At 30.8% G+C, this 22470-nt stretch overlaps 1 protein-coding gene across 1 annotated transcript; it reads right to left on the bottom strand.

Moving 5' to 3' along the window:
- Nucleotides 1-1929: 1929 nt before the first annotated feature.
- Nucleotides 1930-8993, bottom strand: LOC118056813 (uncharacterized). The gene is given in 10 exon segments (XM_035069173.2): nucleotides 1930-2261; nucleotides 3020-3089; nucleotides 3237-3427; nucleotides 5045-5140; nucleotides 5498-5578; nucleotides 5580-5605; nucleotides 6219-6261; nucleotides 7076-7165; nucleotides 7787-7858; nucleotides 8723-8993. Coding segments are annotated over 10 exon segments (972 nt in total). The 5' UTR covers nucleotides 8912-8993; the 3' UTR covers nucleotides 1930-2147.
- Between the last annotated feature and the right edge of the window lie 13477 nt (nucleotides 8994-22470).

Genomic DNA, 22470 nt, shown 5'->3' with positions numbered 1-22470 from the left:
TGCATATCTCAATAAGGCATACCTTGATCTTTTTTGGCTTCTCCATGATCAATATATATATTTGTAATAGTAAAATATATGACTAATTCTCACCTTTGTTATAGTAAATTAAACCTTACATTTTGTAATTCTTTTTTTATCAAAGAGTCCTTCTAGCTTAGGAGTAGCCACTACTCATATCATTTTAGAGAAAATGTCGTTATCAACCTTCATTTTTTTTTATCTAAAAGGCGAATACGATCAACATCAAGTGCTTCTGGATTTCGTTCTTAAAGATAACAAAACTATTAGTGTCATGTCTCAATGATTCATGCTATCTGCAATATTTATTCCATTTAAACTATTTAACAAAAGGAATCATATGACTATCAAAAAGTTTGATTTTCCCCCATACATCAGTTGGTCAAAAATTTCTCCAATTTTTTTTATGTCAAAAGAGTACTATTTGCCTTCACTAAGTGTTTTAATTGTTTCTGTCTTTGCTACTAGCCTTGCTGTCCTTTTTAGACTTTCTTTATACAACCATTTTGAATGACCTTCCCTTTTTGAGTTTTACAATTAAAATTAGCTATGGTTGATCTTCTTTAAACTCTTTTTTAATTTTTGAATTGATCATTAAATAATGAGATCTACCAGACTTAATATCCTTTTGTAACATTATGACCTTATTCAAGTAACTAACTAGGTAAATTCCCTTTAACTTTTTATTTTCTAATTATTTTGCCAAAATCATTTCATAACAAGCAACATCGTTTGTAATGGTTTATATATCTAAGTACTTGGTTCCTGGCATTCCACTTCTCCCTCTCTAAACTAGGTTTGATGCACTCTTACTTTATTATAGTTGTATTATACATAGTTTTAAAGTCATTAATCAAATAGCATAATTTTTTTATAGACTCTCTTGGATCATAAAATATCCTGGCTAAGTCAGTTAGTGTCACCTCTTGTTCTATTTTATAAAAATGCTTCTAAAAAAATTATATATATTTCATCATAATTATTGATATAATTGGTTGGCTGCATAAAGAACTAGTAAAAATTATTTTGATTAGTGATGAGCCAAATAGTCTTAGCTTCATGAAAGGATTTGTTGCACCATCACTACATTGATCTATGAATTTAGTGATATGTTTCCTTGTTGATTGGTTGTTTTTCTTAATGAATTATTTAAAAACAACTTTTTTTATGTCTTTAATTGGGTAGAACATGTCCACCATTTTGAAAAATGAACAATTCTACACAAACCTAGCTAATTGTATAATTTCTAGCCCCGTCTCTCTTACATGTTAGGTTACCTTAACCCTATCCATTTGTCTCCTTAATTACTATTGAACATGTCTTTAAGATATAGAAGAGTTAAGTAAGGTTGCTGGGCTATATAATAGGCTTCAGGCTACCCTTATGTTTGATTATACTCCTTTATCACAGATGTTGCGACTTTGTTTGTTGCAAATATATGTGATACCTAGAATATGCCCACCCACCTCTCCCCCAAAAAGAAAAAAATCAATTGTACCTTAACGATTGACCATAGCCTCTATGGTTTTATTGACTATGTTACTGTAATAAGTCAATTTTTGTTGGGTTTTTCATCATCAAAATAGACCTCATCATGCATTGGATAAGTTTAATGGCTGATAATAGGAAGACCCCTCAGCAGCATCCATTGTTGATGACTGGAACTTGGCACAGTTGGCTATGATCACCTCACCACGCCATCCGGCTCGTAAAAAGGGTGAGCGCAGGGGGCATAGTCGAGCCAATGCCCAATGCTTGTACAGGTAGTGACGATGAGAGAAATGGGAACTTGAGAGACTACATGGAGACACCAGGGTTTTGTCCAAGTGCAATTATATGTTGTTACGCAGAAATACACAATGAGGAGTATTAAAAAAAAAAAAAAAAAAAACCCACTAAAATAACAGATTGATGGTAGGGAAAAAAAGACTAGCGATAATGTAAACAAAGGAGCACCTCTCTTTTCATTATACATGAACAAATACCAGCTAAATGATAACTAGCTTTTTTTTGTCTTCCATTGCTTCCTCTTCTGGGTGTTAATTACAGTTACCAGAAACGCTATCGCACATTAAAAAGGAAGACAGTAGGTCTTGAAGCAATGGAACATAAATAAAATTGCGGTATTAGTTCACCAGCATATGATCAAATCCCCCACCAGCCTGAAGTCCCGGAACCACCCGATTCCCTCCCACGTTGTGAAGCAACTGTTGTAGCCATCGCCTTGTTGTTGGATCTTCCTGAAGAAGTTACAATGTACAAAGACCATGAAATTGGTTATTGCCGGAAGAAAGAAGGGGACGGGGGAGGGGAAAAAAGATACTTGATTTTGAAAAATTATTCTAGGGAAATAAAGGGAGAACCTATACATCATTTGAAACTCCAAATATTGATATTCCTGACACAGTTAACTAATTTTTGAGGCATGGAACACAAATAAATTTCTTATCCTAATTAGCTATTAATATTTTCACATAAAACACACAAGCATGCATCCAGTCAGAAACGTCAGCAAAACATGTACTTGGTTAATCATGGTGTCGTGATTATAATCCCCATCTAAAGACTCTAACTTCAAACTTAAAAAAAGTGGTTCTAAAACAACTCATGTTTCAATTAAACATAAAGATATGCCACATGATCAACTTCATCGATAGAACAATCAAGCACATGCAATTCAATTCAACAGCCAGATCATGCACATCGCAAACTGTAGGGGTGAAATTTCTATCAATGGGTTCAAATGCACTACTCCAATTGTTGCCGTCAAAAACAAAAACTGGCCTATAAAAGCAGCTGTAGAATCTCAATCAGTGTGGCAGTAATCAGGACAAGGTTGCTAACTGCTTGTTAGGAATTTCAAACCATATAAATGGCTTGCAGTCCTTGCCTCAGTCAAAATTCACCTGATTATGGACAAGCTAAAAATCACCATCCTCCAGATGACTCCTAAGGTAATAGAAAAGGGAATATTAACAATTACACAAGCTGTACTTACACGTAGGCAGCTACTGAAGGTGGCATCTCTCAGCATGTCTGGCAGGCAACTTCGCAAAGCATCACAAGCCCTGAATTCCAAAGACAAAAAAAATCCCAATGGAAACATGAAGTCAGAACAAATAATTTATAAATGAAGAATCATCAACACAATCAAAGCAAGAAGTACAGAGCCAGCTGGCTGCTTGGAGCCATTGTTTATTTGGAAATGTAACAACCTTGGATTATCTGAAAGTCGAAGATAACATCGGATAATATGTTTTAATAACCGTGATGACGGTTGTTCAGCAAGTGCTGCAACCATGTTCCCCAAAACTCGGCCCACTGCAAAAAACCGTTCTGCTGTAGTGCAAATATAATCCAGGCCCACATCATCCAATAAAATCTTTTGAACTATAAATGTGGCAACCTGCCAACAGAAAGGAGAACTCTAGCTGAAAGATTATCATTCACAATTATCTTATCACATGTATAGTGACAAGCCATTTGTTATTTAAGAACAAAGGAGACAACTCGATCATATAGTACCTTACCATCACAGAACCATGTGTCTGTAACGTGTTTTCAAACATCCAATCTCATTGATATTACAGGTTTATGAAAATCATACTCTCCATTGCATTTCAACAATAAATCATATGATTGAACAATTGTACACATAATTGGTAAGAAGTAAGTGCACAGATTGAAACTTTCAAGAAGATCCGTATTAGCAACCTCAGGACTATTTCAAGGAGCTGCATAGCAACCAAAAGAATTGAGTGGAACAAAAGAAACAGGACATTGTATCATTTCATTCTGAAAGGGCACCCCAAGACGGAAAACATTTCAAAGCTGGTGTGAAGAAATCAGAGCAGACAAACCCGTTTCAATATTTTGACAAGTGAAAAATGGTAAGCAAAAACATTAGCCCAACTTTCTGGAAATCTAGGTTGTTAAAAACATAATATAGCTGATGAAGTTTAGGTTAGTGATATCTTTTGCTTCCACTAGCCTCAAAAACAAGTCATTTAACCCTATGGCGACTTGAAAAATAACATACAATTAAAGATATTGATTTCATTGTCTGAACAAGGAAATGTGATGGAGTAGCTATGTTATTCTTGGAGAAACACTTCAGTTTGGAAACCCAAAGCTACATTAACTGATTATTCATCAAGCAAGAAGTTTTTTCGGTCAACAATTACTGCATGTTCTGGTGAATCAGGAGCATTTTAGTAATTATGAGAATTACTTGAAGGTCTAGTCTTCTTATTTAGGATTTTGGAGTCTTGGTCTTTAATAGTTTATTCCTGTTTAGTTTCTTTGCTAGTCAAGTGAGGATTAGTAATCCTAGTCTTAATCTCTATGAATAAGGATACTATGTTTTATGTTTCAGCAGAGCTGATTTATGAAATAAATTGAGTTTCAGAGTTATTTTGAAAGCTTAGTGCCTGAGGTTTCTTCTTCTTTCTCTTGTTCTATTTTCTCGTAATTATTCTTTCTTGCTTAAACATATCGCTGCTGCAGTAACCGAATCACTGTTCACCCGCCTAATTTCTCTTTATTGCTTCCTAAACAAGCTTATTCTACTCTAATTCCATGAATCACTGTTCACCCGCCTAATTTCTCCTTGTTGCTTCCTAAACAAGCTTATTCTACTCTAATTCCATGAATAGCAAACCCTACCTCACCACAAATCCTTTGTATAGCAGAAATCTCAATTTTTTCCTACACCAAAGTGCTGATAGAAGTTCAATTAACTCTACAATTAAAATAAACCTGGGAATTCTACACAATAACTCTATACTATAACTCAATATTTTTAATACATTGAACTCAGATATTTGAAAGACATTTTCTAAAACACTAAAGTTTTTCTTTAAGAAAACTGAATAAATTCATTATCACCATGTGTCTCCAGTGGGTCAGTTGTCCACCAAACAAACATCCAAACAAAGGCATAAATGGTGAAAGTAAACAGAATCAGAATAAGGTTTTTGACATATTTGGAAAAACAGAAGGATGTAAAATAACAACACTCAACTGTTTTTGACAATTCACTTCCCATCTCCATAGTACGCAGACACAGTGGAATAATCTCAGTTGAAAGAAGGAAACTAATAACTTCTGTATCATCAACCTGGTAAAGAACAGAGAAGAAATAAGATCGAAATTTTGAACTACTTGTTACCAAAAGCAACAAAACATGAGCTTCAATGTAGAGATCAATGCAACAAAGTTAACTAAACAATATAACGTTTGTTTGCTTGAATAAATGTTGACCTGTTTGTGCCAAGTGATACATAGATAGAGTGATGTGGATAAATGCACACACCCATACATTTATCATTCTTTTATGAGAAACCAACCCACACATATATTGTTCTGTGAAGCTATGATGGTTAACTACAAAAAGGTTCAGACATTGAACTATAAAATAATAAAGAATATAAAAATCACGAGTTTGAGACATAGGATATCAGAAAGGATGAAGTACCTTCACTAGGGCACCAATGACACCTAAACTAGTGAGCCTCAGGTACTCAAAAGGCCTTGATTTGCTAGTTGTATTCAGGAAAAGGGTACAGATATAAAGGTATATGAGCTGCAGCGGAAAAAAAGCAGTCACTTGGAAGAATACAACACATTAAACAGAATTTATCATCTCCACAAGGTAGTGAAAAAATTATTCTTCCCATAAAAACAAAATCTGCGGAGATAAATGTAAATTAACTGTCCAAACAATTTTTCTTTTCACAATTGGGTGTCTCAACCTCAATTTTTATCAATTAAGTTGCTCAACTATTGATAAAGGTACAATTAAGTGCCATGGACATGTTTTTTTTTTTTTTTTTAAATGATGACATGGACACCAGAATCTTACAAAAAAAATTAGGTCTTTATCACTCTAGGCATGCCATGACACCAATTAACCCAAGAAACACATATTCTTGTAAGTTTTTGGTGTCCATGTCATCATTTAATGGGTATGTCAACAAATTTGATAATAGACATTCATTGAGGCACTTGATTGTAACATTATTAGCAGATGGGCAACTCAATTGATAAAAATCGAAGTTGAGACACCCAGCTGTGAAAATTGAAAACTTCACACTTTATATATTGTCATCTCAAATTTGAGCCACAATCCAAACAAGAATAATAGATTTCTCCTCTCAAATGTTATTCAATTGAGTAAACGAGATCAAGAATGTTACCATTGAGGAACAACATTCTTGTGTCTGGATGTGAAGCCACACACTGTAAGAAAATATAAAATAGATCATAAGCATTAGAAATAACTAAGAGCTGGAAATAGAATAAAAAGAACCACAAAAGGTACAATGACTTAAAATATCCAGGTTCACACTTCAACATTTGTCCAAGTGATTAGCAGGCAAAAAACAGAAACAAGCAGCATATCATGAAATCAGACAAAAGAAAAAACAATTTGTAAAGCATATTCTTTTTCTTCTCTACTTCTAATTTTTAGTTTTGAGCTTTCATTTTTCTCAAATACTGTCAATAAATACTTTAGTTCTCTGGGAAAACACTACGACACATAAAATTCCACAAATAATTTAACCATTTATAGAAATGCTTTGAAAAATAATTTCTGCATTGTCCCTCTTCTAATAGATGCATTTAAATATAAACACCTACATCATCTCCTCTATGCTCAAACATGTCAACAAGCTGGCAATAATTATCGTAATAGATAGCCACATGGAAAGTGATATTTGAATCTGTCGAATGTCAAGCATACACAATATTTCCCAAAATAATAAAAGTGAGATTCGCGCAAGAAGCCAGAATATTAAGTCTTTAATCATTGATAAATTGAACTTTTAACCCCCACACCACCAAAAGCATTGAGAATGTGAGCATATAATACTACTTCATTTGAATACCTAGAAGTGTTCAATATCTCAAATCATAATCTCTTAATGGGAAATATATAACAATATATGCACAGAATAAATTACCAATAAAGGGCAAGAAGTAAAGTTGAAAAAACTAAAGTAGAAGTATACATAACAGCAACCTAAGGAACTACAAGAAAAAAAACTCTGACCTGAAGAAGAGCCAGGGCATTACAAACTCGATTTGATTGTGCAGGACTTAAGTTAGGTGGTGACAAGACAGGGTATATTGAAACGATCTCCTGCAAACAACAGGAAAAGTTGAAAATCATGGAAATAACATACACCAAGCACTTTGAGTGTTGAAAAGTTTTAAACCATGTACAATTTCTGGAAAACAAAAAAGCAATGTGTCAAGGACACGAGAACTACTAAATAACACCAGTGGTGTTTATTTTGTTTATTGAGCTCCAACAAAAATTAAAACAAAAAGTCACACAAACCAGTCAAATAGGTCCAATTGACAAGCTAAACTAACAATCAAAAAACAAAAACAAAAGCGCTCCAAAAATAAACAAGCAATAAATATTAACTCAATTATGAATGTATGCAGTAAAACATCAACAATTTTGCCCAGTTTCAACAGATCATAGAGAAGCAATTGCTGTATCCTTACAACATGGAACATTCTAATTCACGCACTTCCTATCCTTGATATGATACATGTTTATTCTATTTTTTGTCAGCATAATGCATTAAAATCATGGAAAAATAGCAAGAGCTTCTACAATTCCAATTGAAAAAAATGAAGATTTGAAGTTGTGTAGGAAATTCTACAAGCTAAAGTATATCACAATTCAACATGAACGAAGAGGGAGAATAATTAAGCAAGGATCTGATAATATCGACTTCAAATGGCATACCTGTAACAGTGCAGCAATAGTACCAAAAGAATTCCACAACAATGGAGCCAAATCTTGAAATAATTCTCTCTTCTATAAATGAAAACAAAAACAAACACAAGTTTATTAGGCATACCTGTATGAGTGCAGCAATAGTACCAAAAGAATTCCACACGAAAGGAGCCAATTCTTGAAATAAATCCTTGTTCTAAAAATGAAAGCAAAGGCAGACACTAGTTTATAATGGCAGCACTTGAATGTTCAACAACTAAATGGAATAACCACGCAAGGAGAAAAAATGGCAAGATCTGCACACAACAAGTTTAAATGAAGCTATTGCACATGGACCACCTCCAGCTGTGTATGTGTATCTATTTCTTGTTTAAGCATATATATATATATATATATATATAGAAAAAGAACTGGTGTGCAAAGTAAATGGTAAAACTTTCCCCTCTCACATGTATGCAGCCAACCAAGGTAAAGGTTCCTTTGCATGCAAAACAAACTATCAGGTAGCATCCAACGATAACGGGCCTCCAATTTAAAAAGAAAAACTCACATCCTGTTTAATTATAAAATGTTCTATTGAATGAAAAGTTTGAATATGCCTTGAATTCTAAGTTTCACTAGTTCAGGGGTGGCCTTTTTCTTCCTCAGCTGCATAAAATGGAGTAAAAACCACAAATCATGGGTGGTGCCGAGCTAGTGACGGATCTGTTTTACGCCAATAATCATACAATTCCTTCCTATTCAACTGTCTATAGTATTATAGCTGTTTTACAAAAGAATAGTTCTCATGAAATTAACTATTTTTTCTTAAATAAAAACAATTAAAGACACTAAATTCTCTTTTCATAATTATGAGGGTTTCAAACAAAATCCTAATTTTTCAATTCTCAATTTCTTCCTTAAGAAAAAAAAATTAAGCCATCTACTTGGTAATACTGTTGTTACCTTAGAGAGTTCAAGAAGGGCGTTTTCACGAAGATCAGGACTGCTTAGGTCAAGAACCAAGTGCTCTGCTGATGCCATCTTCCGGTCTTTGTTAGCCGGAGCTCCGGCTACTGCAGCGGAGGCTGGATTAGACGCGCTTGGGACTCCGAACGGTGCGTTCATCGATAGAGATTGAGGAAGATTGGCCATTCGATTTTTTATCAAATTTAAATTTTCTTTTCTCAAAATGTGCTGTTTGGTTTTTGTTTTTGATTTTATAATTTCGGGGCCTTGTGAAGGTGTGGGGATTTCAGTCTGTCCAGACTGACAGTTGACACGTGCTTTACATGCGTGTGGGAGTTTCTCTCGGTGTATTGACACTTCGATTTGGAAGCAGTTTAGCTCTCCGTTTCAACCGTCGTTTTCATTAATTTTAAAAAAAAAAAATTATTAAAATTGAATGTAGTTTGTATTTTTTAAATTGTTTTGATGTATTAATATCAAAAATAATTTTTAAAAAATGAAAAAACATTATTGACATGTATTTCAGCACGAAAAACTATTTGAAAAACAACCGCTACCACACTGACAAACAAGCTAGAATAGAAATATATACATATACATATATATATATATATATACATATACATATATATATATAAAAGCTCAATAAAATTATTTGTAAGAAAACGCAGATACAGTAATAAGACATCATTTATTTCTAGAAAACATCAATCAATTGTTTCAATAAAAATTGAAATACTTTAAATATATTATTTATTTGTCAGAAAATAGTTTTTTTTCTAAATAATAGTGGTTTCATAAAAAAATAAATTTTTGAAAAATAAATTATTTTTTTATACCTAATAATAAATTAATTAATTAAAAAATATTTTTTAGTGTTTGATCATATTATAAAAAAAATAAAGTGGAAAATTACTTATTCATATTTTAATTGATTTTAAAATTTATCCAATATATATAAAAATATTAGATGTTAATATTTGACCACTTATAATAAAAAATTAATAAGGTATGAAAAGTGCTATGATGGAAAAAATAATAATTTATTATATTATATATTTATATATAGTTTGTTTTATAAAAATATAATTATACATATGATATAAATACTTTAAATATAATATTATAGACATATAGCCTTGTTAATATTTTTTAAGTAAAATATATTAGTATTTTTTTTCATTTTTTATAAACTTGTTAAATATTTTTTAAATAAAATCTATTAATATGTTGAGTTGTATAATGAAAAATGGGTTGAAAATAACTTTATGGTCCTGGGATATATAGAAAAAATGAGTTGGAAAATATATATTTTTGAGCTATTTTTTTTTAATAGTGAAATTTTTATTTAAAAAAAATATATTTTTTCATTCATTAAGTTTCCATTCTTTAATAAAACAGAAAAGTAGAGGAGGTAATGATTGGACCAGTTCAAAATCAAAAGTGGAGCTAACCTACAAGAAAGAAAAAAAACAACTAAATTTTAGAGAGTGCCCTAAAAAAAACAAAACAAAATAAATAAAATCAAAAGAAGTTTAGCAAAAGACCAGTGTTATTAAGTGTGTGTCAATATGCATAAACGAAAGCATAAATATCGAAACTAGAGGGAAAAACTTTAGCAAAAAGCACAAGCTAAGTATCAAATACACTTTAAAAGAGAGACAGGAGTCTGCCAACATTAAAAAATAGCATACACATACTGTAAATACAATAGAAAAAACCCAATGAAAAAAAATAGAGCATTTTCAATAGTTTTTTCAAGCTAATAACATTCATAATCCATCAACACACACTAACAACCAATCACTTGGTAATTTGTTGTTACAATTCTCTAAACAAATTACCTGAACAAAGTTTAGGAATTCAAAATCTACCTTTCCTTACACCTTAAATTATTTTCATCTTGATTGTATTTCTTGAATCTAAAACTTTTTGAAAGGTTGCTTTATAAATAGAAATTGTTATTTTTCAAGCACCACCAACATATACATAAATAATTTATTTTGGTTGAAGAATAACTCGTCATTGTCACTGAGTCTACTTTAGAATAGATTAAGAGAATGAGGAGTAAATAAGCATGTCTTAGAGTAAAACTTGAAGGAATATGTATACAAAAGCATAATGTTGCAGTGAAGCAGATTTTGAGCAATGTAGAACTTTTACAGCTAGAGGATTGAAAGTCTTCTGTTTTTTTAGCAAAAAGTTTATCAGTGTAATCATGTAGGTGTAATCAGAACTTGCCACTAGCATATTTTATTTATCTGGTATAACTTGGGTGGTTGTTGTCCCGCAAGTACAAAAACAAGTCATTTTTTTAATCTATGATTGATGCACATAAAGTAAACCTCTTGATATACAAAGAAGTAAGCATCGTTAATTCTATGAAAACTCAACTGATTAAATTTTAAATTTATTTTTTAATAGATGTGAGTTCGAGTTATCTTAGCGTCATTAAAAATTATATAGTCATTAATTTTAAGGTCTGTGATATTAGTTGAGACACACAAGCTAATCCAGACATTCCATATTAATAATAAAAAAGAAAGTGAGCATCATTATTAAAGTGTGGCTAGGTTAATGAGGTATAAGGTGTTTGAAATTATGATAACGATTATTTTTTAAAGTTTTTTTTTTAAAATAGATCAAAATAATATTTTTTATTTTTAAAAAATTATTTGACATTAGTACAACAAAATCATATAAAAACACTAAAAAATATTAATTTGAAGTAAAGAAAAAAATTAATTTTTTTCAAATATACTTTTAAAACATAAAAATAAAGAGTCTATAGTGAGTAAATTGTTTAAATTTTAATAAGCATTTCTCCAAAGCTAGTAGGAACATGGAAGCCAGCATTGGATAAAGATCTTTTATATTAGTAAGAAAAGTTTATAGTAAAATGAAAATTTTATGCCATTTACATAATAATGCTTATATGACAAAACCTAAAAAATAATTAGGGTTAAAGTAACAAAAAGATGCAGTTGTTTATAGTTGTATTTTTGCCCACCTCCAAAGTTTGTGAACAATGATAAAATAGAGATTAAAAATATAGAGAATAAATTTTAAGTGGACGGTTTATCTATGATGTGCAAGGTGTTTAGAGTGAAATTAAACTAACCTAGATATCTATTTACTATAAACCCTATAAGGACATTAATTACCAGATGTTAGAGTTCTCTAATAGCATTTTCATTGAAGGATCTTGCAGGATGGACCCATCAAATAATGCAAAAATCCTCACCTGTTATAAAAACAAACAAAATCTAAGAAAAGGGGAGTGAGAATAGATATATTTTGTTTACCTAATGTTATCAATAAAGAATTCTAAATTTTTTTAGCCTTCGCCCATTGCCCACAAACTATGATATTATGGCTTTGAGTCATCCTGTAAATCTTGGGATAAATAAAATATAAATAAAAATAATAAAATCATTGGAATTATAGTGTGATGATATGAAAAAAAAATGATGAAAAGAATAAATTGGGAAAAAAAAGTGTTAAGAAGATAGGAAAAGAAATGGTTTTTGGTCGAAATGTCAAACTTTTCCAGTAGCAAAAAATGATCCAGTTATTTTTGAGAAACGGCTAGACCGATTTGTTGTATCGGTGGAACCGTTTTTGTTTTTGTTTTTGTAAAATTGACGGGGGACTGTTTTGGGAGAAAAGACTATTTTTTATTTTCTTCTATTCTTATACCTTTAAAGGCTGGAAAGTGAAAAAAGAGTGTTTTAAGAGATAAAAATATATCCACTCTTAGAATTAAGAAAGATCAAAGAGATAAAAGATTAAGTTAAAGAGATAAGGTGAAAAAAAGAGTAAAAAAAAAAAGGAAACATGGAATATTTTGACTGGTTGGGGTTCGAAGACTTGATTATTATTCAATAAGAAGTTTTAAACCTAATCTAGCAATTTCATATGAAATGGATAACAATTGAAGTTGAAATCATGAAATTGATGCTAGGGTTTAGAGTGAAAGTTTAGGGAAAATGTAAATTGACTATGAATTGATCAATTGGGTTAGATTAAATTGTGTTGAGTTATTGCTTTAGATAAAAATGATGAAGAAAAAACCCTGAGATCCTTAAGGGTCCAATGGTCAATCAATGTGGGGTTACATTGCATGAAATATAATTATATGTAGTGAAGTGATATTGTAGTAGATTAATGTATATGTTATGAAATAAATGATTTTAAAGGAGTTTGGTTATATTATGTAGATTAACTTAAACATTTATGTTGTTGAAATTTATGGAGAATTATTGAACCTAAAGCTGAATGTTATTGTGAGTATGTTTGATTTCTCATGTAAAGGAAGAATATATCAATAAATTGATGTAAATACGATAATGTTTGTGTGATATAATATATATATGACTATGATCATTCAAATGTAAAACTATAAATGTTAATAACATTATTATTGAGTTTTGTTTGAACTTTTTATATGTGTTTTGAAGAACATGTTAAGGAACAAGGAAATTTTATATGCCTAATTGGAAGAAATTTATATGCTTAGTTGCTTGTTTAATTATAGGTATCTTTGATGTGAGATTTAAATTGGAAATGGTTATAAGAATATAGTTTCAGAAGATATGTGTGTATATGTGCTATAAGAGTTTCTTTTATTGAGATAACTAAGAAAATAAATTAAAAGTTCAATGAGGATTGAATGAGAAATGAAGGTTAAGATGAAAGAAATTGATTTAGAATATTAATTTGGAGGAATGCACATGGAATGAAAAATAATGTGGTGTATCTATTAATACAAGAGAAGCCACAAGAGTTCTGCAGCCAGGGAGGTACCACTAGAGTTTTTGTAGCAGGTAAGTGTCGTACACCTCAATCCTGTTTTACTTAGTTTATAATAATAGTTTTGATGATGCAATGATATTATGTGTAGAATTGTAATGTAAGACAGAAAAAATTAGTTTCTGATAATATAACTAATATCCAGTAAAGGGCAACAAAATTAGATTCCTGAAAATGGGAATAATGCTTGGTACGGGGTAAAAGAATTAGTTTCCGATAATGAACAACAAAATTAGGTTCTTGGAAGTGAGAATAATGCCCGGAAAGGGGTAAAGTATTGGTTTCTAGTAATGGGAAACACAATTATATTCCTAAAAATGGAAATGATGCCTGACAAAGGGCAAATGAATTAGTTTCCAGGAATAGAACTAATATTTAGTAATGAGCAACACAAATTAGATTTCTGAAAAAAGAAATAATATCCGGTAAAGGGCAAAAGAATTAGTTTATGGTAATGGGCAACGAAATTAGATTCCTATAAGCGAGAATAATGCTCGATAAGAGATGAAATAATTAGTTTCCGGTAATGGAACTAATGCTCGGTAATGGGCAGTACAATTAGATTTCTAGAAGATGAAATAATGCTTGATAATGGACAATAAAATTAGATTTTTGGAAGAGGAATAATGCCTAGTAAGAGGTGAAGGAATTAGTTTCCGGTAATGAAACCAATGCCTGGTAATGGGCAACAAAATTAGATTCACAAAAGTGAAAAATAATGCGTAGTATGGTGCGAAGGAATAAGTTTTTGGTGAGGGGCAACGAACTTAGATTCCCAAAAGTGGGAATAATGCTGAAGTGAAGAAATTAGTTTTTGGTAATGGAACTAATGCCTGATAATGGACAATACAATTTATTTTTCTAGAAATGAAAATAATGTCGGTGAGGGGTGAAAGAATGAACGAATTCTATAGGCTAACATATGAATTCTATTGATTATTGAAAATAAATTATTAATAATGCTGAGTTGCAATTTAAATGTATTATCACTTTTTTTCCTTCCTTGATAATTTTCATGATGTAATCTTAGTTAATATTAACTATAAGTACATTACAACCATGAACAATAATGATTGTATCCTAAATAATTAATGTGTATTTGTACTCCTTAAATTTGTTTTTTATTTACAGATTTGCATATTTTATATTGATAATTTTATATATGGTGTGATGAGTCCATGACGATTGGACAATGAATGAGATGTGGATTGGTTGAATATTAATATGGAACAGGTTTTAGGCAATAATTTGGGATCTTTCAGTACAAGGGAGACTTTGTCGAAATTTCAATAGATTTTTCAATTTAAGATTTCTTAGTAGAATATATAGATATATAAAATCTCACATTAAAAGTTATAATATCTCGTAAGACATTGAGTATAAATATAAGTAAATATTTTTTTTTTTAAGGATGTTACTCATCCAATAACATCTCACACTAAATAGTGCTCGTGCTCTTTTATGGGCTGTTTTTTTATTTTTTAAACATAAGAAGACGATGTTTGTTCAATACAAACACACATTAAAAAGGGAAAAAAATTGTGTCGGGGTCATACACTCAATTGAGTCAAATTAATTGCATGGAAATTTTTTAACATTAAGCCATATTAAGATGGAATTTTTTTTATATGTTGAGGTTTGTATGGTTATCCTAGAATGAAAGACTCTTTTTGCTTCTAATGTGAAGAAATTATCTCTTTATTACAAAATCTATTCTTAGTATGGACCAAAAGATTCTTCAATCATGTATTCTAAATCATCATTGATGATAGACCAACATACAATCTATGTGGTTCTTAAAGTAGGTGATAAAATAAGGTTTTTGTTATGCAAACCTTGAAGATCCCATTTGCATATTTGAACAAAGAAGTAAGCTCATAATTTTTCTTTTTCTAAGAATATTTAAATGTTTGTAGAGATGAATTGAGGATTTGTTAAAGAAGATCAAAGGTTAGGTATTGATTGAAGAATTGATGAATTAATTATAACTTAATTTTGTAGTTTTTGAAATCTAAATGTCATGCTTAAAAGCCAAAAAAACATTTCTTTTTAAAATTGTTTAGTTAGATGACATATGAAACAATCATGACATGTTAAACAATAAAACATAACATTTTATACTCAAATTAGCACATCATTCAAGGTTAATTTTTTGATTGATTTATACATAAAATTTGGGTCAATATTCTTACATTTATTCTAAATAAAGGAATATAAAGGGCTTTATTTATACTAGCAAGAATCCATCTACATGTTATATAATTAAAAGCAATAGTTGTTCACTGTTCGTTTTCAAGCAAACTTGTGAGAAATGTTAAATCGACCAATGATCAATAAAAAAGGGTGAAATCAATTAGGAGATTAGTATTCACATTAACGATATAAACAATTAAGTCTTACACATGATAATAAGAGCCTTTAACAAGTTAACTAGTGAATTTTATAGATTGACATGAATATATATAACAATTAAAAGAATATATACAAATAAAAAAGTACATATTGTACTATGATTGAGATTATGAGGTTTTTCTCTGTCATAAACAATTTATTTATGATTAGGATTTTATATTTACATGAAACTCTATCTTTGTAATATTATAAATAGGCCATCCAACAACTTGGAATAATGGTTAGCCTTATATACATAATTTTTATGATTTATTCATAAACTTATGCTTTTTATTGCTTTTTTTTTTTTACTTATCATAGCTTACTTTCTTAAAACTTATATCTATAACTTTATTTATTTACCATTTTATATATTTTTCTTTATGTTTTTTTTTTCAATTTTTGCATTATCTTTTCTTTGTAACTTGTTAAAGTTAAGAACTCCACATTCTATTTGATCAATAAGGTGGCTACATGCTTATTTCCAGAATTAAAATTTTCAATTGTATTTTTTCCTTGTTGGAAGGAAAAAAATAAAGAACAATTAGCATATTGATCAAGAAATTGATGATCGATAAACAAGTTGGTGATGACCGATCATCAAATTATGTATTAGATTAACATAAATTAAGAACACCACTTTCCATTTGATCAACAAGACTGCTATATATTTCTATTCAAGATTAAGTTTCTAACTATAGTTTCTCTTTGATAGGAAGAAGAAACGAAGAATATTTAACATCTTGATCAGAGAATTAATGATTAATTAATATTTTGATGACGATCAATTAAATAGATTATCTAACAAATCAACATTTTGACATACTCAACATGTAACAACCCGGCTTTTTAAGCCCAAATCAACAGTAATTTTTTTTTTATATATACTTGACACACATCATGTCGATAATCGGCGAACATATTCCCTTCACATCATCAATATATAATCCATACATCAACAACAACTAACATTTCATTTAAAAGTGAATCTTACATAAACTCATAATATTATGTTTGCATGACTAGAAGTTCGCATTTAAAATATGCATGCATAGTCATGAGTTTGTATTCTATCCTGCAAGTAGTCATCACGAATATAATCTAAAAGGATCTAATAATAGTTATACATTCAGTACATTGATTCATATAAAATACATCATGATTTAGAATGCAACTACGTGATTCTTGTAAAAATGGGTTCCCGTGAATCGGGTTTCCTAGGCACCTTGTTGGTATGACGTCCCTACTGCAGAACAAAATATTTACAAGAATGCAATTACTTAATAATAATAATAACAATAAGAAAATGGTCTAGCAGTTTAATGAAGCATTAACATTATCTCATGTTTGAAGCGTGACATTTGTAGTTCCTTTATGTTCTTCCTATACACAACTTGCAGTACATATAGATGCACCAATTCTTGCAATCAACTATAATCTTAAATCTGGCCCTTCTTTTAAGACATCATTTGTCGAGGTTAACCATTCACTCACCCCGGCCATCCCCTTCGAATTCCATCAGCCAGAACTAATCAACCGTTTGTCCCAGTCATCCCTTTGGATGCCATTAGCCGAAGCTAATCAGTCGTTTGTCCCGGTCATCCATTCCGATGCCATTAGCCGAAGCTAATCAATTGATTGTCCCGGTCATCCATTCGGATGCCATTAGCCGAAGCTAATCAATCGTTTGTCCCGGTCATCCCTTCGGATGCCATTAGCCGAAGGTAATCAATCGTTTGTCCCGGTCATCCATTTCGATGCCATTAGCCGAAGCTAATCGATTATTTGTCAATATTTTTAAGCATTTGGCAAATCTGATATCTGAATTATCACAATACAACAATGTTGATGATAAGGTATTTCATTGTTCAAGGTCATCTCTTCAGATGTCATTAGCCGAAGTTAATCAACCATTTGTCAACATTTTAAGCATTTGGCAAATCTGATATCTGAATTAACATAATACAGTAACTTTCATGATAAAGTATTTTCATTATTCAACATTATTTAAAAGGAAGGTGGAAGTCACCTACCTGCAGTAAAAGTTCTACTCGTGCTCCCTTGTTGCTGCTGTTGCACCACACCAGTGGTCCCTCCTACAGTCACAGACTCATCTCATAAATTTTTCTAATTCAAGGATATGTTTTATAATAATCATATCAATAGCTAATAAATCTTTCTTTCAATCATTTCTTTCTTTATATCTTACATTTTTCTCATTACACCCATTAATGTTGTCATCCTTTATCCAACCATAGTCATCATTCCTTCAGGCCGATATTATAAAGAATCCATATTCATCTATTACTTATATGTTACTTTTTTTATGCATGTTCATTTCCTCATAATAACATACATACATATATCATGTATATTTTCAGAGTTAGTATCTCAATATGCAAGTGTTCGTATGACTTAATTCTTTTATATAGTATTCTCGTGGAAGTCTACTGTTACTGTCTAACTTTGAACTGTTACTGTCCATTTTCCAACTGTTACTGTCTGACTTTGAAGTGTAACTGTTTGACTTTTCGAACTGTTACTGTTTGACTTTTTCAACTGTTACTGTTTGACTTTTTTCCAACTGTTACTGTTTGACTTCGAACTGCTATTGTCTCACTTTGAACTGTTACTGTCTAGACATTTGAACTGTTACTATCTAAACATTGAACTGTTATTTTCTAGACATTTGAACTGTTACTGTCCACACATTGAACTGTTACTACCTGAACACTCATCAGATTTTTAACTATATCTAGAGTTATTGTCTAACTTTGAACTGTTACTGTCTCACTTTGAACTGTTACTGTCTAGACATTTTGAACTGTTACTATCTAAACATTGAACTGTTATTTTCTAGACATTTGAACTGTTACTGTCCACACATTGAACTGTTACTACCTGAACACTCATCAGATTTTTAACTATATCTAGAGTTATTGTCTAACTTTGAACTATTACTGTCTAGACATTTTGAACTGTTACTATCTAAACATTGAACTGTTATTTTCTAGACATTTGAACTGTTACTGTCCACACATTGAATTGTTACTACCTGAACACTCATCAGATTTTTAACTATATCTAGAGTTATTGTCTAACTTTAATACACAAGGCTACAAGTTCTCTGAAGGAAGGAGAACCCAGTTCTTCCTTTGAGATAGTCAAAATTGCTCATCAAGAAACACTACCCTACAGGGTCTGTTAGGACCCAATCTTGGTTGATGACCTATAGTTTGGGCTCTACAGCTCCATATTGAGCAAGACCAATTTCTTAGTTAGCTAACATCAAAACTACAATTACTTTGAAGAAACTTTATCCTAATTCTCTCATCCTTCTACTCAAATTCTCTCCAAAAGTTAGGAGACGAATTTGTCCAGATTCATCAACCTTTCCAATTACACACAATATCCATAATTTAACTTTTTTTCTCTATCGTCTCAACCTCTGGCCATATCACATATCGTTTAAGACTGAAAAAAAAAATATCTTTATAAGAGCCAATTTATCTTATTTATTTCAATCTTCCCTCTTACCATCAAAATTAAACATTCTTGTTGATTTTACAAACTTTCCGAATAATATTCTTCTAAACACAATCATTCACACAATTTCTATCAACTATAAATAACAAAGGAATAATATTCCAAACAATCTATACTGTCAAGTTGTAATGCATTATTATGAGTATAACATATCCAAATATTAACTTCATCAAATGGTGAAATTTCCAGAAATATGGGTTTAACCGAACTGACCTCAAACTTGCAGACCTACTGTGCGAGATACACAACTTCTATACCGAATGTTTGTTTCAGATCTTAACCGTTCTGAATCTAGACAGAATCAGGAAGAACAACATATCCAAGTTATAGCCTAATCCAACGGTGGCCGAAGGAGAAAACAGACAACAAAGAAGACTATCAAGAAGTGTATTTCCCCAGATATATTCCCCCCTCTGTATCTCTCAAACAAGGACTGATATAGAGAATCCCTACGGTGACAATGTACACAACATGGATGAGAACAACATATTCGAATATCGTGCTGATCCAACGGTGGAAGGTGGAGTTATAACTGTCGGTTGATCTGCCATCAATATATCTTCTCTCCAGCCTCTCTCTAAACTCTCTCTTACTCTTGTCAATCCCCCTAAGAGAGGAAACATAATGATATTTATACTTCTAACATCTTGTTAATTGCACATTTATCCCCACCCCTTTTTATCATTTGTACATAAACTCCCAACCTTCTGTTATTCAAATGTTGACCTCTCTTGATCTTCCATATTCATTTTGTCCTCACAAATGTTTTTTCTTTTCAATGATTTAGTACTATATTCACTTTTTATTTTCATTAATTTCACTATTTTTATCTTAATTTAGGTTTCTTTAATTTAATTTAACCCATTTTACTATTGGTTAAATTTTTCTTCTTTTAAATACCTAGAAAAGTTATAACCGGGGGTTTACACAACATGAGTAATTTGTTAACACCATAACTTATTAGTAATCATGTTGAAAATGAGAACATCGTTATAATGACTAATGACTAGTCGATTCACGCAACTAATAAATGCCATTCTTTTAGCCATGAAGGTTCGAATATCATCTACCAACACAGGTGAAAATGGAATAACCTGTAACAAGTGCTTCATATGATGTCTCTTCATCGTATAATTTTCTATAATAGTAAAAGACTGTGCTTAGGCAAAACTTTAGTAACTTTATGTAGTCCCTCATGCTTTTACTTAATGTTATTACCTATTCTGACTTAGAGTGAATATGTTGGAGCTTTTATGTTTCCAGCATAGCCCTATACTTATCTTGAGTGTGTTTGGTATTGCGGCAGCTTTTGTAGTTGTGTTTTGAAAAAAAGTTGTTTTATAAAAAAGTACTTTTAGTTGAAGTTTGTTTGAAAAAATAGGTGTTTGGTTAAAACTGTGGTTGAAATTGAGGTTGAAGAAAAAGTAGTTTAATGTGTTTGGTTAAAAAAATGCTTTTCAAATTGAGGTTATAAAATAATTAAAAAATATATATTAATATTAATGATTTTTAATTTAAATATTGTAAATTTAACTACTGTTATTACATCATGAAATAAATAATATTGATATCAAATATTTTTTATTATTCCATTAAACTATGTGCAATGTCATCACATACAAAAATCTATCTAACAAGGAAAATATTTTTCATGGTTTCTTAAGCGCACAACAACAAAAACTGAATCTTTTGTTATGTCATCAAATCATCTCCTTCTAATTTTTTTGAATAGAACACAATTAAAATAAAAATAAAAATTGAATTTTTTTTAACTGGGTCGGACCCGGCAATAACATAATTGGAATTGCGATCAAATTTCACAAATGTTACGTCATCATGCGATATCCTTCTAATTTATGTAGTGTTATTAAATAATATTAAGTACTAGTTTTTCGAGTAAAACACAATTTTTTTTAAAAAAAATCAACAATTTCATTATGTACAAAATTCATTCGACAATAACTACAGTTATCATGATTTATCCTGCGTGCAATAAAATTAAGTAAAAATATTATCAGGAATAAAATTGAGATTACAGTACGAACAAATTTAATTTACCTTAAACTATTTAAAAAAATATATATTGTTCACGTTCACGTGAACAATATGAGTGCAATTAATTAACTGTACTAGTTTTTCAAGAAAAAAATAAATTTTGCGCACTGATTTTTCAAAAAAAAAAATTCATGTGAACAATGCGCAGTGGAGCATGGCTCCACTGTTGAGGTTACCTTATATGCATGAGAAGCAGTAAAATGCTACTTCTCAAAACCTGCGGTTCAGCCTTAAATGTTAATGGGTCCTACCAGCAAAACACACCTTTTTCTTTAATCAAACACTGGGTAATATGGTTGCGGGTGAGGTTCACCCGCAACCACATTACCAAACGACCACTTTTTTGGGGACCTAATGGTGTTATCAAGTGATCATAAACAATTCTCCAAAATCCAATAAACTAGCAATGACTCCTTTTAAAGGAATATCTTATTATTAGAATCTAAACATATCTAACGTTGATTTAAGGCTATCCAATTACAGATATTAAATACAATTAAAATAAGTTACCACAATAAAATTGAGGTAGTGACATGACCATGCATGCCATAGCAAATTAACTCAATCAAATCCATAATGAGCCTAAACAGAGTAAATCAACACTTATTTTGTCTACCACATCTAAAAGGCCAGTCTTAAGACATTTTAAAATAACAAGTACTCAAATAAAAATGTTTGAAGGTTCTCAACCTCTTATTGGATATCACGTGACCACATATTAGACATTATAACAAGCTTAGTCCAATTTAAGCATAATCACTTCTAAGGTACCACCTATCTCACATGTATATAACAGACTTCACTAATTACATAACATAACATAACAACCCTATTTACAAAAAAAAAAAAAATTATTAAGCATTTCAATGCCCTATGTAGCAGACTTCACGACATAACAACCTTATATGCAATAACAAAAACTTGTAATTGAACATTTCAAC

The sequence above is a fragment of the Populus alba genome, chromosome 1, assembly GCF_005239225.2.
Source record: "Populus alba chromosome 1, ASM523922v2, whole genome shotgun sequence".
Lineage (NCBI taxonomy): Eukaryota > Viridiplantae > Streptophyta > Magnoliopsida > Malpighiales > Salicaceae > Populus > Populus alba.
Note: the sequence above shows the minus strand (reverse complement) of the source record. Positions and strands in the feature narration are given on the sequence as shown.